The sequence below is a fragment of the Oryx dammah genome, unplaced genomic scaffold (assembly GCF_014754425.2).
Source record: "Oryx dammah isolate SB20612 unplaced genomic scaffold, SCBI_Odam_1.1 HiC_scaffold_20, whole genome shotgun sequence".
NCBI lineage: Eukaryota > Metazoa > Chordata > Mammalia > Artiodactyla > Bovidae > Oryx > Oryx dammah.
In genome coordinates this window covers 349,297-361,072 of record NW_024070204.1, presented here as the reverse complement: position 1 = coordinate 361,072, position 11,776 = coordinate 349,297, and the positions used below count along the sequence as shown (strand labels likewise).

Below are 11,776 nucleotides of genomic sequence, written 5' to 3'. Positions count from 1 at the left end.
TCCACGACGCAACGGTCAGTAAACTGGGCGTCTAATACCATCCACGACGCAACGGTCAGTAAACTGGGCGTCTAATACCATCCACGACGCAACGGTCAGTAAACTGGGCGTCTAATACCATCCACGACGCAACGGTCAGTAAACTGGGCGTCTAATACCATCCACGACGCAACGGTCAGTAAACTGGGCGTCTAATACCATCCACGACGCAACGGTCAGTAAACTGGGCGTCTAATACCATCCACGACGCAACGGTCAGTAAACTGGGTGTCTAATACCATCCATGACACAACGGTCAGTAAGCTGGGCGTCGATGGGAACCTGCTCTGCTTGATAAAGAACACCGACGGAAGCCCGCAGGCGGCAGCAGCCCTGGTGGGAGAGACCTGCTGCGATCCCGCCAAGCCCAGGAGCACGGCAGGCACGGCCCCACTGCCCATGGCCTTCACACCATACTGGATGTCCCAGCCAAGGCAGGAAGACGAGAAAAGGAAATTAACGGCATACATTCCCTAAAAAGGGAAACTAAAGTCCCAACACCCCACACCTCAGAGCATGACCTTATTTGGAAAGAAGAGTCTTTACAGAGGTAATCGAGTTAAAATGAGGAAATTATGGGGAGCCCTAACCAATGTGACTGATATCCTTAAGAACAGGGAAATCTGGACACAGGACAGACAGGCACAATGGGGAGCTCTGTGAAAAGACGCAGGGAGAAGACAGCCACGGAAAGAAGGACTGGAGACAACGCTGGAGATGGCCAGCAAACCGTCGAAGCTGGAGTCACGGAATGGATTCCCTCTCTGAGCCTCCAGGAGGAAGCAGGGCTGACAACACCTTGATTTCAGACTTCCAGCCTAAGAACTGTAAGGCAGTAAATTTCTGTCACTTTAAGCCACCCTGTTTGTGGTACTCCGTCACTAGCAGCTGCATACAAGTCAAATGCTTTTATATATTCTCAGCAACGAACAACTGGAGTTTTAAATTAAAAAGCCCAAATTAGCCTCAAAAGACCAACATACTAAAGCATCAGTCTAACAAAATATGTACAGCATCAAATCAGGGAAACTACAAGCCTCTGATAAATGAAATCAAAGAACTAAATAAATGGATATTCCATGTCCACGGATAGGAAGACTCAGTAGTGTTAAGATGTCAGTTCCTTCTCATCTGTAAGTCAACACAATCTCAATCAAAATTCCAGCAAGGTGTTTTGTGGATACTGACAGGTTAATTCTAAAAGTTATATGGAAAGTAACTGGCAACTCAATGTTGAAGGAGGACAAAGTCACAGGACTGACACTGGGTGACGTGCAAACGCCCGTGGATGTGGACGGGGCTCGAGAGCTCTGCAGGGTCTCTTCGGCAGGGGGGCACCAACTCCATCGTGAGGGCTCCCCCCGCAGGACCTCAGCGCCTCCAACAGGCCCTGTCCCCTAAAGCCACTGAGTTGGGGTTGGGACTCCGGCGTGAAACTCTGGGGCACACAATACTCAGACCATCCTGCAGGGTCAGTTAGCCGGGTTTGAAATAGGGACGTGAGGGGAGGGGAACTCCAAGCGAGGCAGCTGAGGGAAGAGGAGATTCCCGGAATTTGGAACTGATCTTAAGATGTTAGAATACAAGTTGGCCAAGTATGACCCACAAGTCAAATCCAACCCACTGCCTGTGTTGTAAATAAAGTTTTACTGGAACACAGTCATTAGTTTATGTATTGTCTATAGTTGCTTTCATCTACAAAGTCAGGGTTCAGAAGTTAAAACACAGATCATACAGTCCACGGAGCTGAAAACATTCTCTCCAGCCCTTTACAAAAGAAGTCAGCTGACCTCTGCGTTAGAGAAACTTACACGTGAACTCAGGTGTGTAATGCAAGAGAAAGAAAACTACTAAAAGCTTCAGACAAAACAAAATGCTAATCTAAGAAGGAATATATGATCCTCACACATTACAAGCTGGGTAAACACCACTGACTGGCGTATACCTTCAGAATCAACCAAACACACGAAGACTCTGCTTTCAGAACACACGTGCTACCACCCCAACAACCTCAAGTAAGACAGAAAAGTGCAGACGGCAGGCGCTGGGAGGCGCTGAGAAGCCAGGCACAGGCTCCCACAGCCTGGCACAGCGAGTGAGAGCCCTGCCCGCAGAGCAGAGAAAGGAAGGGGGACACCAGAGGGCGCAGAGCCCGAGAGCTGACACCGCCAGGGTGTGAAGAGGCGGCTCCGGAGCGGCCAGGCCTGTCAGTGTTCCCATCCACAGACAGCAGTGCCTACACCGGCCGAGACCAGAAAGGAACAAACAGCCTGGAAGCAGCAACCGTTAAGAGAAGGGCCAGCGGCTGCCTGAGGGGTGGGTGGGAGCTGGGAGGCGGAGCAAGGCTTCTTGCCACAGGCCTTTCCTGCTACCTATCCGCCGTCAATTGCCTTAACAACGTTTCCCGTATTGGGTTGCCCAGAAAGTTCTTACCATCTTACAGGAAAACTCAAACATTTTGGCCAACCTAACATTGAAAAGTAACCTACAGACAATGTGATGGACAGGAAGAGAGTCTGTCCCAAGTGTCCTTGATCGCCAGCTGGTGGGGGGCGTCTCTCCCACCCCCACCACGCCCCCGCAGGTCTGCCATCTCAGGGGCAATCCGCAGGCAGAATTTGCATCTCCAGTTAATACAGAGGTTGGCATTCTTCTATCCACAATGAATGCTCCTCAAGATGTTCAAACACCACTTCTGCTCATGGGCTTCCCTGAGAGCTCAGCTGGTAAGGAATCCCCTGGCAATGTGGGAGACCCGGGTCAGGGAGATCCCCTGGAGAAGGGCAAGGCTACCCGCTCCTGTGCTCTCGCCTGGAGAACTGTACTATATAGTTCATGGGGTCACAGAGAGTTGGGCATGACTGAGCGACTTTCACTCTCACTTTTTCTGTTCATACCTTTCTTCTCTGAAAACAGATGGGAAGCTCTGCTTTGAGTCCAGCGAGTCATCCGAACCAAAATGCAGCCGGGACGCTCTCCGCTCACTCTCCCTCACAGGGCGGTCATCTACAGAGAAGACAGCAGGGGCAAGTAACAGGAGGCAGGTGCCAGGCCCCTCCACGCGCGCCCGCCGGCTCCCGTGGGCAGGAAGGCGTCCGCTGCCCACGTGGCCTCACGCACACCTGACCGGGGGCGCTGCCCTGTTCTGGGGCCCTCCCCTCCCCGAGGGCCGACCCACCACAGGGGACCGTGCAGATGCTGAGCGCGACCCCGGAGGCGGCAGCACACACCCGGCTTGAGCCTCAGACGGGAAGGGAAACACACACCAAGTTCACACGCAGGCATGCCCTTCTCGCCTCCTCTTGACACACATCCTGGACGCTGGGCAAGGCCCGCAAACCACCCCTAGCAAGTGAGCACCCCTAGCCAGCGTCCACGGGCGAGGAGCCCAACACATCGGAGAGGAGAGGCCCAGGGCTCGTGCTGGCACCCGGGACTCCCCTCCTCGGATCCCGGGGACTGGAACAGGAGACAGAGCCAAGCCTAACTGTTTCCGCATGCGCCCTGGACCCAAGAAGACCTCCCGCGTCCACAGCCACACCTCCTCCTGAGTACCCGAGGGAGGCTGCCCTCCCAACGCTGGAGGCCGGCCCTCAGGAACTTGTCGGGACCGCCCCAGAATTGCTCAGGAAGCTGAGCCCACAGCGCCCAGAGGCGCACATCCCAGTGAGAAACAAGGACCAAGGTGTGGACTCTGCCCAGCGTCTACCTGACAAGCCCTGCCATGTGGGTCTCATTTCATTATCTCAGCACCTGGGAGGTGGAGACACCCTGGAATCCCCCCAGCCTCCCCAAGCAGTCAAAGGCCCTCTGAGTGGAGAACACGCGCTGATCACTGGGGGCACAGAAGGACCACCGCCCTCCAATCAGACAGTCCTAACTGCCCTCAAGCGGCACTTCCACAGGAGGACCAGGTCCAAGACCTGAGGCCCTCCTTCCCCAGCGCCTCCCGGCTGGTACGCCCTCAGCTCCCACCGCAGCGCCCTCCTCTGAAGTGGGACGTGGGGCGGGCGGGGGTCGGCCTGCGGTGCCTGGGCCACAGTGCTCACAGCACAGCAGCTCCCGAGAGCCGGGATGGCGGGTGAGGGCTCCGGCCTCCCTGAGCACAACGCTGCTGATCGGGCACGGCTGGTTGGCATCCTGGTAGCTCGGCCTGCAGGCCTGAGAGAGTCGGTTCCTCCTGGGCCACAGTGGCAGCTGCACCTGCCATGAGGCCCTCCCGCTCTCTCACGCTGCCGCCCGGGGCCTGTGCAGCACAGTGACCTCTCGTTCCTATGCTCCAGGCGCAGGCAAAACCAGGCTGAATCCAGCCGTCCAGCTGAGCCTGGGACAACGCCCAGGAGGCCATGTGAGGAAATAGACAGCAGAGCTTGAGAGCAGCTGGAGAGCCGAGGCAGCCCACACCTGCACCCCGGCCAGCCCGGCAGGCACTTGTGGCCTCAGGAAGTGGCTACCTGCCACCTTCCCAGGCGGCTTTCCTGTGAGAGGAGGAAACCAGCTCCCCTCTCCAGAAGGGCCAGAGCGCGATTGCCCCAAGAGCACGAGCGGGGCACCGAGCAAGGCCGGGAGCGCGGCCCGCCTACCCAGCTGCTGGAGCCCCGGGAGCATGTGCACCACGAAGAGGCGGTAGTCAGACTCGCTCTTCACGACGGGGTTCAGCCGCAGGTCCACCTCCAAGAGCCCCGCCAGGGGGTGGAGCCGGAAGACCTCCGCCAGCGAGGAGATGCGGTTGTAGTAGAGGTTGAGGCTCTGCAGCGCCGTCAGGCACTCGATGCCCTGCCAGGACAAGCGCACGGTGAGACGGGTACTGACACACACGTACTCCACACACGGGCCCCCCATCGCCAGGCAGCAGAGCCAAGGGGAGCTCCGTCGCGAGCTCTGCTGCCGGGCTTGAGGCGGCCGAGCGGGCCAATCCCTGTGGGGCCTCAAGCGCCAGCTGAGCGACGCATCAAACGCCACGCTTTCACGCCCAGCCGCATCAGCAGAACCGCTGCTGCCCCCGCTTCACAGATGAGGACTGAGTGCAGCCTGGACGAGATCTTGCACCAGACGCTAATGCGAGGGGCAGGGCTCCCAGCCAGGTCAGGGCTGATGCGAGGGGCAGGGCTCCCAGCCAGGTCAGGGGCGCTGACAGACTCGCGCTCCAGGCAAGGACGTCCTGCCTGCCTTTCTCCCCACCGCAGGCCCTGGCAGTTCACACGGCGTTCCCGCTCGCCATCGCCTGGTGACTTCTTGCATCCTCTCCATCACCATCGCCTGCTGCGTCAGGCACGCAAGCCATTCAAGGGCCCAAGGCCGCTAACAGTCAGACACACACGGATGAGAAGTGCAGCGTGGATGCAGAGGACAGCTGATGCAGGATGAAGACAGGCACACACACGCTCATCTTTCGGGCCTTTTTCCCTTTACAGACACAGCCATCTTCATCAGAGCGCGGTGATTTCATGTTATAGTTGGAATACAATGTGATGCATAAGAAACCCAGCTCACAGCAAACACAGGAAAAGCAGCACAGTGCATAGTCACTTTATGTGTACAGTTTACAAGTTTAGAAGCAGTCATAAAACAGATTGCTTTTTTTTCTTACCATAAATGTACTTCCCACTGCTATTATAGTAATAAATTTTCTTTTAAGAAACAACCCTAAAACTTACCTCTAGACTAACCAAGGAGTTTCGTGAGAGATCTAGAGATTTTAGACCTGTTAAATTCATGAAAGACTTTCCCAGGTGAGTAATCTTTTCTTGGTAAGTTCCCGGAATAGATAATGACTGAAGTTCAGCTGAAAATAGAAAATTAAGAGATTTTAACTTTATCATCTTACTGAAAATAAATTTTTATAGTAATTTATTTTCCCTCCAAAACCCACTCACCAGGAAGCCCTCCTAAGGGGACTGCCAGCCCACTGCCTCTAAGCCTCCAAGCAGGGATCACATCTGAAACCCTCTCAGGGGCTGACCTGAGGTCACACCATTACGGGTGAGGGCCAGCAGCACTTGGGGGGCACCACACACTTCTCTGGGACACACCTAGTAGGCACTCATAAGACAAATATCACTGCAAAACTAGTGACATTTGGAGCTGGTGATGGACAGGGAGGCCTGGCGTGCTGCAGTTCATGGGGTCGCAAAGAGTCGGACACGACTGAGCAGCTGAACTGAACTGAACTGAATGAAACAAACACTCTGTGTTTGGATACACCAAATATTTTCCTGGGAACTTTTATTTTAAAACACATTTTGATTAAACACAAAACTGTTTTGGGGCTTCCAGTTTCAGACAAGACAGAGCAGACACATTTCACCCTATTCCTCCCATTAGACCTCAAAACCCTGGACAGCAACATGGGAAGCAAGGGCCGGGAGCAGAAGGCCAACCGTCTAGGGACCGAAAAAAAGGGTCAAGCACCGAGGGTTGGTTTTGTTGTCTCCTATACAGCCCAATCTGAATGCAGGAGAAGCTGGCCACCCAGAAACACCCATGGACATCTACCAAAAGATATGGGTAGGCCTGCTGTCCACTGTCAAAGATGGACAGTGACGGCCTTGCAGGACAGACTCCTGACAACCCCAGCCCCACTCCCACCCAACACCAAGGGAAAACCATGGACCTCGTGCCCCTGGCCTTGCACAGTGGCCGGCACTGGGGCCGTGAGAGTGACCTGACTACTGTCCTGGGCTGTCTGTAATGAGCCTTCTGTAGATGCGCATGGCAGGGGCCTGGCCACCGCCTCAGCAACAAGGCAGCATCCAGGCAGTGACAGAAGCGAGTGACAAGATTCACACAGGAAGCAGAATCCCAATCAAAATGACCAATCAAAAATGATGAAGAACTAGGAATATCTCAATCTGAATGAGAGAAAACAATAGACACCAATAATGAGATGAGATGAGAGAAGCCAGAATTATCTATAAAGGATTTTAAAGCAACTGATACAAAAATAGTTCAATAAGCAATTATGAACATGCTTTAAAAAATGAGAATGTAGGGATTCTTGGCAAAAAACCAGAAGATATAAACAAACAAATAGAAATTTGAGAATTGAAAAATACAATAACTGAAAGAAACAAACAAACACCATGGCAGCAGCTTAATAACAGAATGGAGATGACAAGAAAAAATTCAGAGAGAGTAAATGCAAAGATAAACAAAACTGTCCTATCTGACCAAGAGAAAAAACAGACTTAAAAAATGAACAGAGCTTCAAGGTCCTATAGAAAAAGAAAAAGCAATCTACCATTCATGTCCTTGGGAACCCATGGAGTTCCAATTAAAGTTTCAAAAAGAGAAAAACATCATGGCTTAAAAAAAAAAAAGAAGTAACAGCTGAAAACTTTCCAAACTTGGCAAAAAAAAACACAAAAACCTACACATTCAAGAAGTTGAAAAAACACCAAACAGAATAAAGGCAAAGCTAACATATCAGAATCAAAAACACTAACAGCAATGAAAGAATCTCGAGAGCAACCAGAGAGAAAGGCATCACCCAGAGGGAGAAACAACTCCCACGGCAGGGAGTTACTCCTCAGAAACCATGGTGGCCTAAAGGAAACGCTCTCACGTTTCAATTGCTGAAAAAAAGAACTTTCATCCTAGAAATCTATATTCTCCAATAACAGTCTTTATGACTGAAGGTGAAATACAGGTATTCTTAAATGAAGAAACATTAAGAGAACTTTTCACCAGCACACCTGCCGGAAAATAACTACTTAAGAAAGATCTTTAAACATTAAGGAAAGATAAAAGAAGGAAACCCACGACATCAGGCATGAAGAAAGAAAAATGAAACAGGTAGACACGCGGATACTGCTTCCTCCTAAGCTATTTAAACCGTCAGATGACTGTAAGAAGAAAAAAATCTCATCATTACTGTGGTTCTCAGGTATGCAGATGAAATATCTAGACAAATCCTATAGTGGGAGAATAATGAAACCTAAATGGTGGTACGCTTGCAGAGTACATGAGAAACGCTGGGCTGGATGAAGCACAAGCTGGAATCAAGATTGCCAGGAGAAATATCAATAACCTTAGATATGCAGATGATATCTGCATATATCATACAGGGTGGCTGCATTCCCTGGTGGCTCAGAGGGTAAAGCATCTGCCTGTGAGGCAGGAGACCTGGGTTTGATCGCTAGGTTGGGAAGATCCCATGGAGAAGAAAATGGCCACCCACTCCAGCACTCTTGCCTGGAGAATCCCATGGACGGAGGAAACCTGGTGGGCTACAGTCCATGGGGTCTCAAAGAGTAGGACACGACTGAGCGACTTCACTTTCACGCAGATGACACCACTCTAACGGAACAAAGTGAAGAGGAACTAAAGAGCCTCTTGATGAAGGTGAAAGAGGAGAGTGAAAAAGCTGGTTTAAAACTCAACATTCAAAAAACGAAGATCATGGCATCTGGTCCCATCACTTCACAGTAAATAGATGGGGAAAAAATGCAAACAGCAAAGAGGCTTTATTTTCTTGGGCTCCAAAATCACTGAGGACGGTGACTGTAGCCATGAAATTAAAAGACACTTGCTCCCTGGAGGAAAAGCTATGACAAACTTAAGACAGCGTATTAAAAAGCAAAGACATCACTTTGCTGACAAAGGTTCATATAGTCAGGCTATGGGTTTTCTAGTAGTCACATAGAGATGTGAGAGTTGAACCATAAAGAAGGCTGAGCACCAAAGAACTGATGCTTTTACACTGTGGTGCGGGAGGAGACTCCTGAGAGTCCCCTGGACGCAAGGAGATCAAACCAGTCAATCCTAAAGGAAATCAACCCCAGATATTCATTGGAAAGACGGATGCTAAAGCTCCAATACTTTGGCCACCTGATGCAACAGCTGCCTCACTGGAAAAGACCCCAGTGCTGGGAGAGACTGAAGGCAGGAGGAGGAGGGGACAGGAGAGGATGAGATGGTTGGATGGCATCATGGACTCAATGGGCATGATTGTGAGCAAACTCCAGGAGACAGTGAAAGACAGGGGAGCCTGGCGTGCTGCAGTCCACTGGATCTCAAAGAGTCGTACACAACTGAGCAACTGAACGACAACAACAACAACAAAAATAGTGGTAAAGTTTCTACTTTCACTTCACATGGTAAACCGTCCACACAAGTAAGCTGTGTTAAGTCACATAAACACCCATGCTGCAATATGTAGGGCAATGACTAAAAAGGCATACGAAGAGGTATGCTCACAAATATCACAGATAAATAAAAATGAAACAAGAAAAGAATGCTCAAGGAAGGGAGGGAGGGGCTTGCCTTGTGGCCCACCTGGTAGAGAACCTGCCTGCCATGCAGCAGACCTGGGTTCGATCCGTGGGCTGGGAAGACCCCCTGGAGGAGGAAAAGGCTCCCACTCCAGCATTCTGGCCTGGAAATTCCATGGACTGTATAGTCCATGGGGTCACAGAGAGTCGGACACAACTGAGGAAAAGGAAGGAAACAGGAAACGAAAGAAGAAAAAACAAAGGGAATAAACAGGAAAATAATAAATGGCACACATAAGCCATATAAATAGTAATAAACGGTCTAAATATACTATAAAAGGGAAGCTTCCCTGATGACTCAGACGGTAAAGAACCGGCCTGCAATGCAGGAGATGAGGAACCAATGCAGGTTCGATCCCTGGGTTGGGAAGACCCCCTGGAGAAGGGAATGGGTACCCACTCCAGCATTCTTGCCTGGAGAATCCCATGGACAGAGGAGACTAGCAGACTACAGTCCATGGGGTCACAAAGAGTCGGATACAACTGAGCAACTAACATTTTCACACTGTAAAAGACAGAGGTTAGCAGAGTAGATTAGAAATTATATATAGTATATACTGATTTCCCTGTTAATTCAGTCAGTGAAGACTCTTCCTGCTACGCAATACTTTGGCCACCGACTCACTGGAAAAGACTCTGATGCTGGGAGGGATTGGGGGCAGGAGGAGAAGGGGACGACAGAGGATGAGGTGGCTGGATGGCATCATCGACTCAACGGACATGAGTGTGAGTGAATTCCGGGAGTTGGTGATGGACAGGGAGGCCTGGCGTGCTGTGATTCAAGGGGTCGCAAAGAGTCGGACACGACTGAGCGACTGAACTGAACTGAGTATTAGATAAAGCAGATGTCTCACTGTAGAAAATCGTGAGGAACACGGAAGAATACCATGTATGCTACAAAGGTCACTCCAGTATGCAGACATAAAAACCCTAAGCATGTCTGCACCAGATAGCAGTTTCAAGACACGTCACGTGGAAAGAGAGACGGACAATCCACAATCATTGTCAGGGGTCTCAATACATACCTCCTGGTGATTAAGAGCCTCACTGGACTGAAAATCAGCAAGGATAAAAAAGAACCGAGCAACGTAAGTCAACAGAATCAAACTGATGTTTATACAACACTCCAGCCAGTGACAGAGTACACATTCCTTCCAGCTGCACTTGGTACATATAGGCCAGATCTTGGGCCATAAAACTAATGTCCACAAATTTAAAACAAGATCATACAGAGTATGTTTTCTGACCATAATGGAATCACATCAGAATCAGTAACAGAAAGAAAAAAATTCCAAACAAACTAGGAAAACCTCCAGTCACACAAGAATGAAAAAACACATTTCTGAACAATCCATAGGTCTAAGAGAAAGTCAAGGGAAATGTAAAAAACGCAGTGAACTAAGTGAAAATACAACGAAACTTTTGGATGTAGCTAAAGTTGCACCCACAGGGAAACTTACAGCACTAAAATGAAAGTCTCAAATCAGAAATCTAAATTTTCATCTCAAGAATCAAGAAAAAGCAAGATAAATGCAAAGCAGCAGGAAGAAGAAAATAATACAGAATCAATGAAATTCAAAACCAAAAAACCTGTGAGGAAAACCCAAAAGCTGGCTCACTGACAAGTGTAACAAAATCCATAAACCTCAAGAAAGACCAAAAAAGAGAAGACAGAAATGACCAATATCAGGACTGGAAGAAGGGCATCACTACAGACCACACAGACGTGAGCAAGCTCATGAGGAAATACCGCAAACTCTATACACATACATTTAACATGTCGGATGAAGTCAGTTTTGCAAAACCGCACACAACCATAATTTACTTAAGATGAAGTCGATAATATGAATAGTTCTATGACAACTGCAGACATCGTATCTGTAATTTAAAAGCTTCAAATACGGAAATTTTCAGGCACATAAGGTTTCGTTGGAAAGTTCTATCAAGCAAAAAAGAACTGGCACCAATTTTACAGAATCTCTTCTAGAAAACCGAAGAGGCACTTTACCCACGATGTGACGAGCTCGGTATTACCTTGATATCAGAACCAGACAAAAATAAATAAAAAACTAGCGCCCAACATCCGTCTTCAACACGAGGCCAGAGATCCTCGGCCTGGGAGGGGCGAACGAGCCTTACCGCAGGAGAAACGAAGATGCTTCACGCTTTCGCAGAAAACCAACCTAATCCAGCTGACTAACGGGTGAAAGACAACCCGAGCGGCCTTACCAGTTCACGCAAAAAACACCACCGCAAAGGCTCCGCAGACGCGCCCCGGAGGAGCTCCCCTCGGACGGCCCGCCCCTCGGGGCCTCCTCTCGGGCCCGCAGCTCGCCCGGGCCCGCCCCTCGGGGCCTCCGCTCGGGACCCCAGCTCCCCGGGCCCGCCCCTCACGGCCTCCGCTCGGGCCCGCAGCTCCCCGGGCCCGCCCCTCACGGCCTCCGCTCGGGCCCGCAGCTCGCCCG

General features: G+C 50.5%; 1 protein-coding gene across 2 annotated transcripts in view; it reads right to left on the bottom strand.

The window, feature by feature from the left end:
* Positions 1-11,776, bottom strand: part of CEP72 (centrosomal protein 72) — a 37,329-nt gene that overhangs the window by 25,216 nt on the left and 337 nt on the right. For both annotated transcript variants that reach the window (XM_040262221.1, XM_040262222.1), the window contains exons 2-4: positions 5,697-5,824; positions 4,623-4,815; positions 2,937-3,045 (exon numbers count right to left, since the gene is read on the bottom strand). In XM_040262221.1, coding sequence (XP_040118155.1) covers positions 2,937-3,045; positions 4,623-4,815; positions 5,697-5,824 — 430 coding nt within the window. The remainder of the gene's footprint in view (positions 1-2,936; positions 3,046-4,622; positions 4,816-5,696; positions 5,825-11,776) is intronic.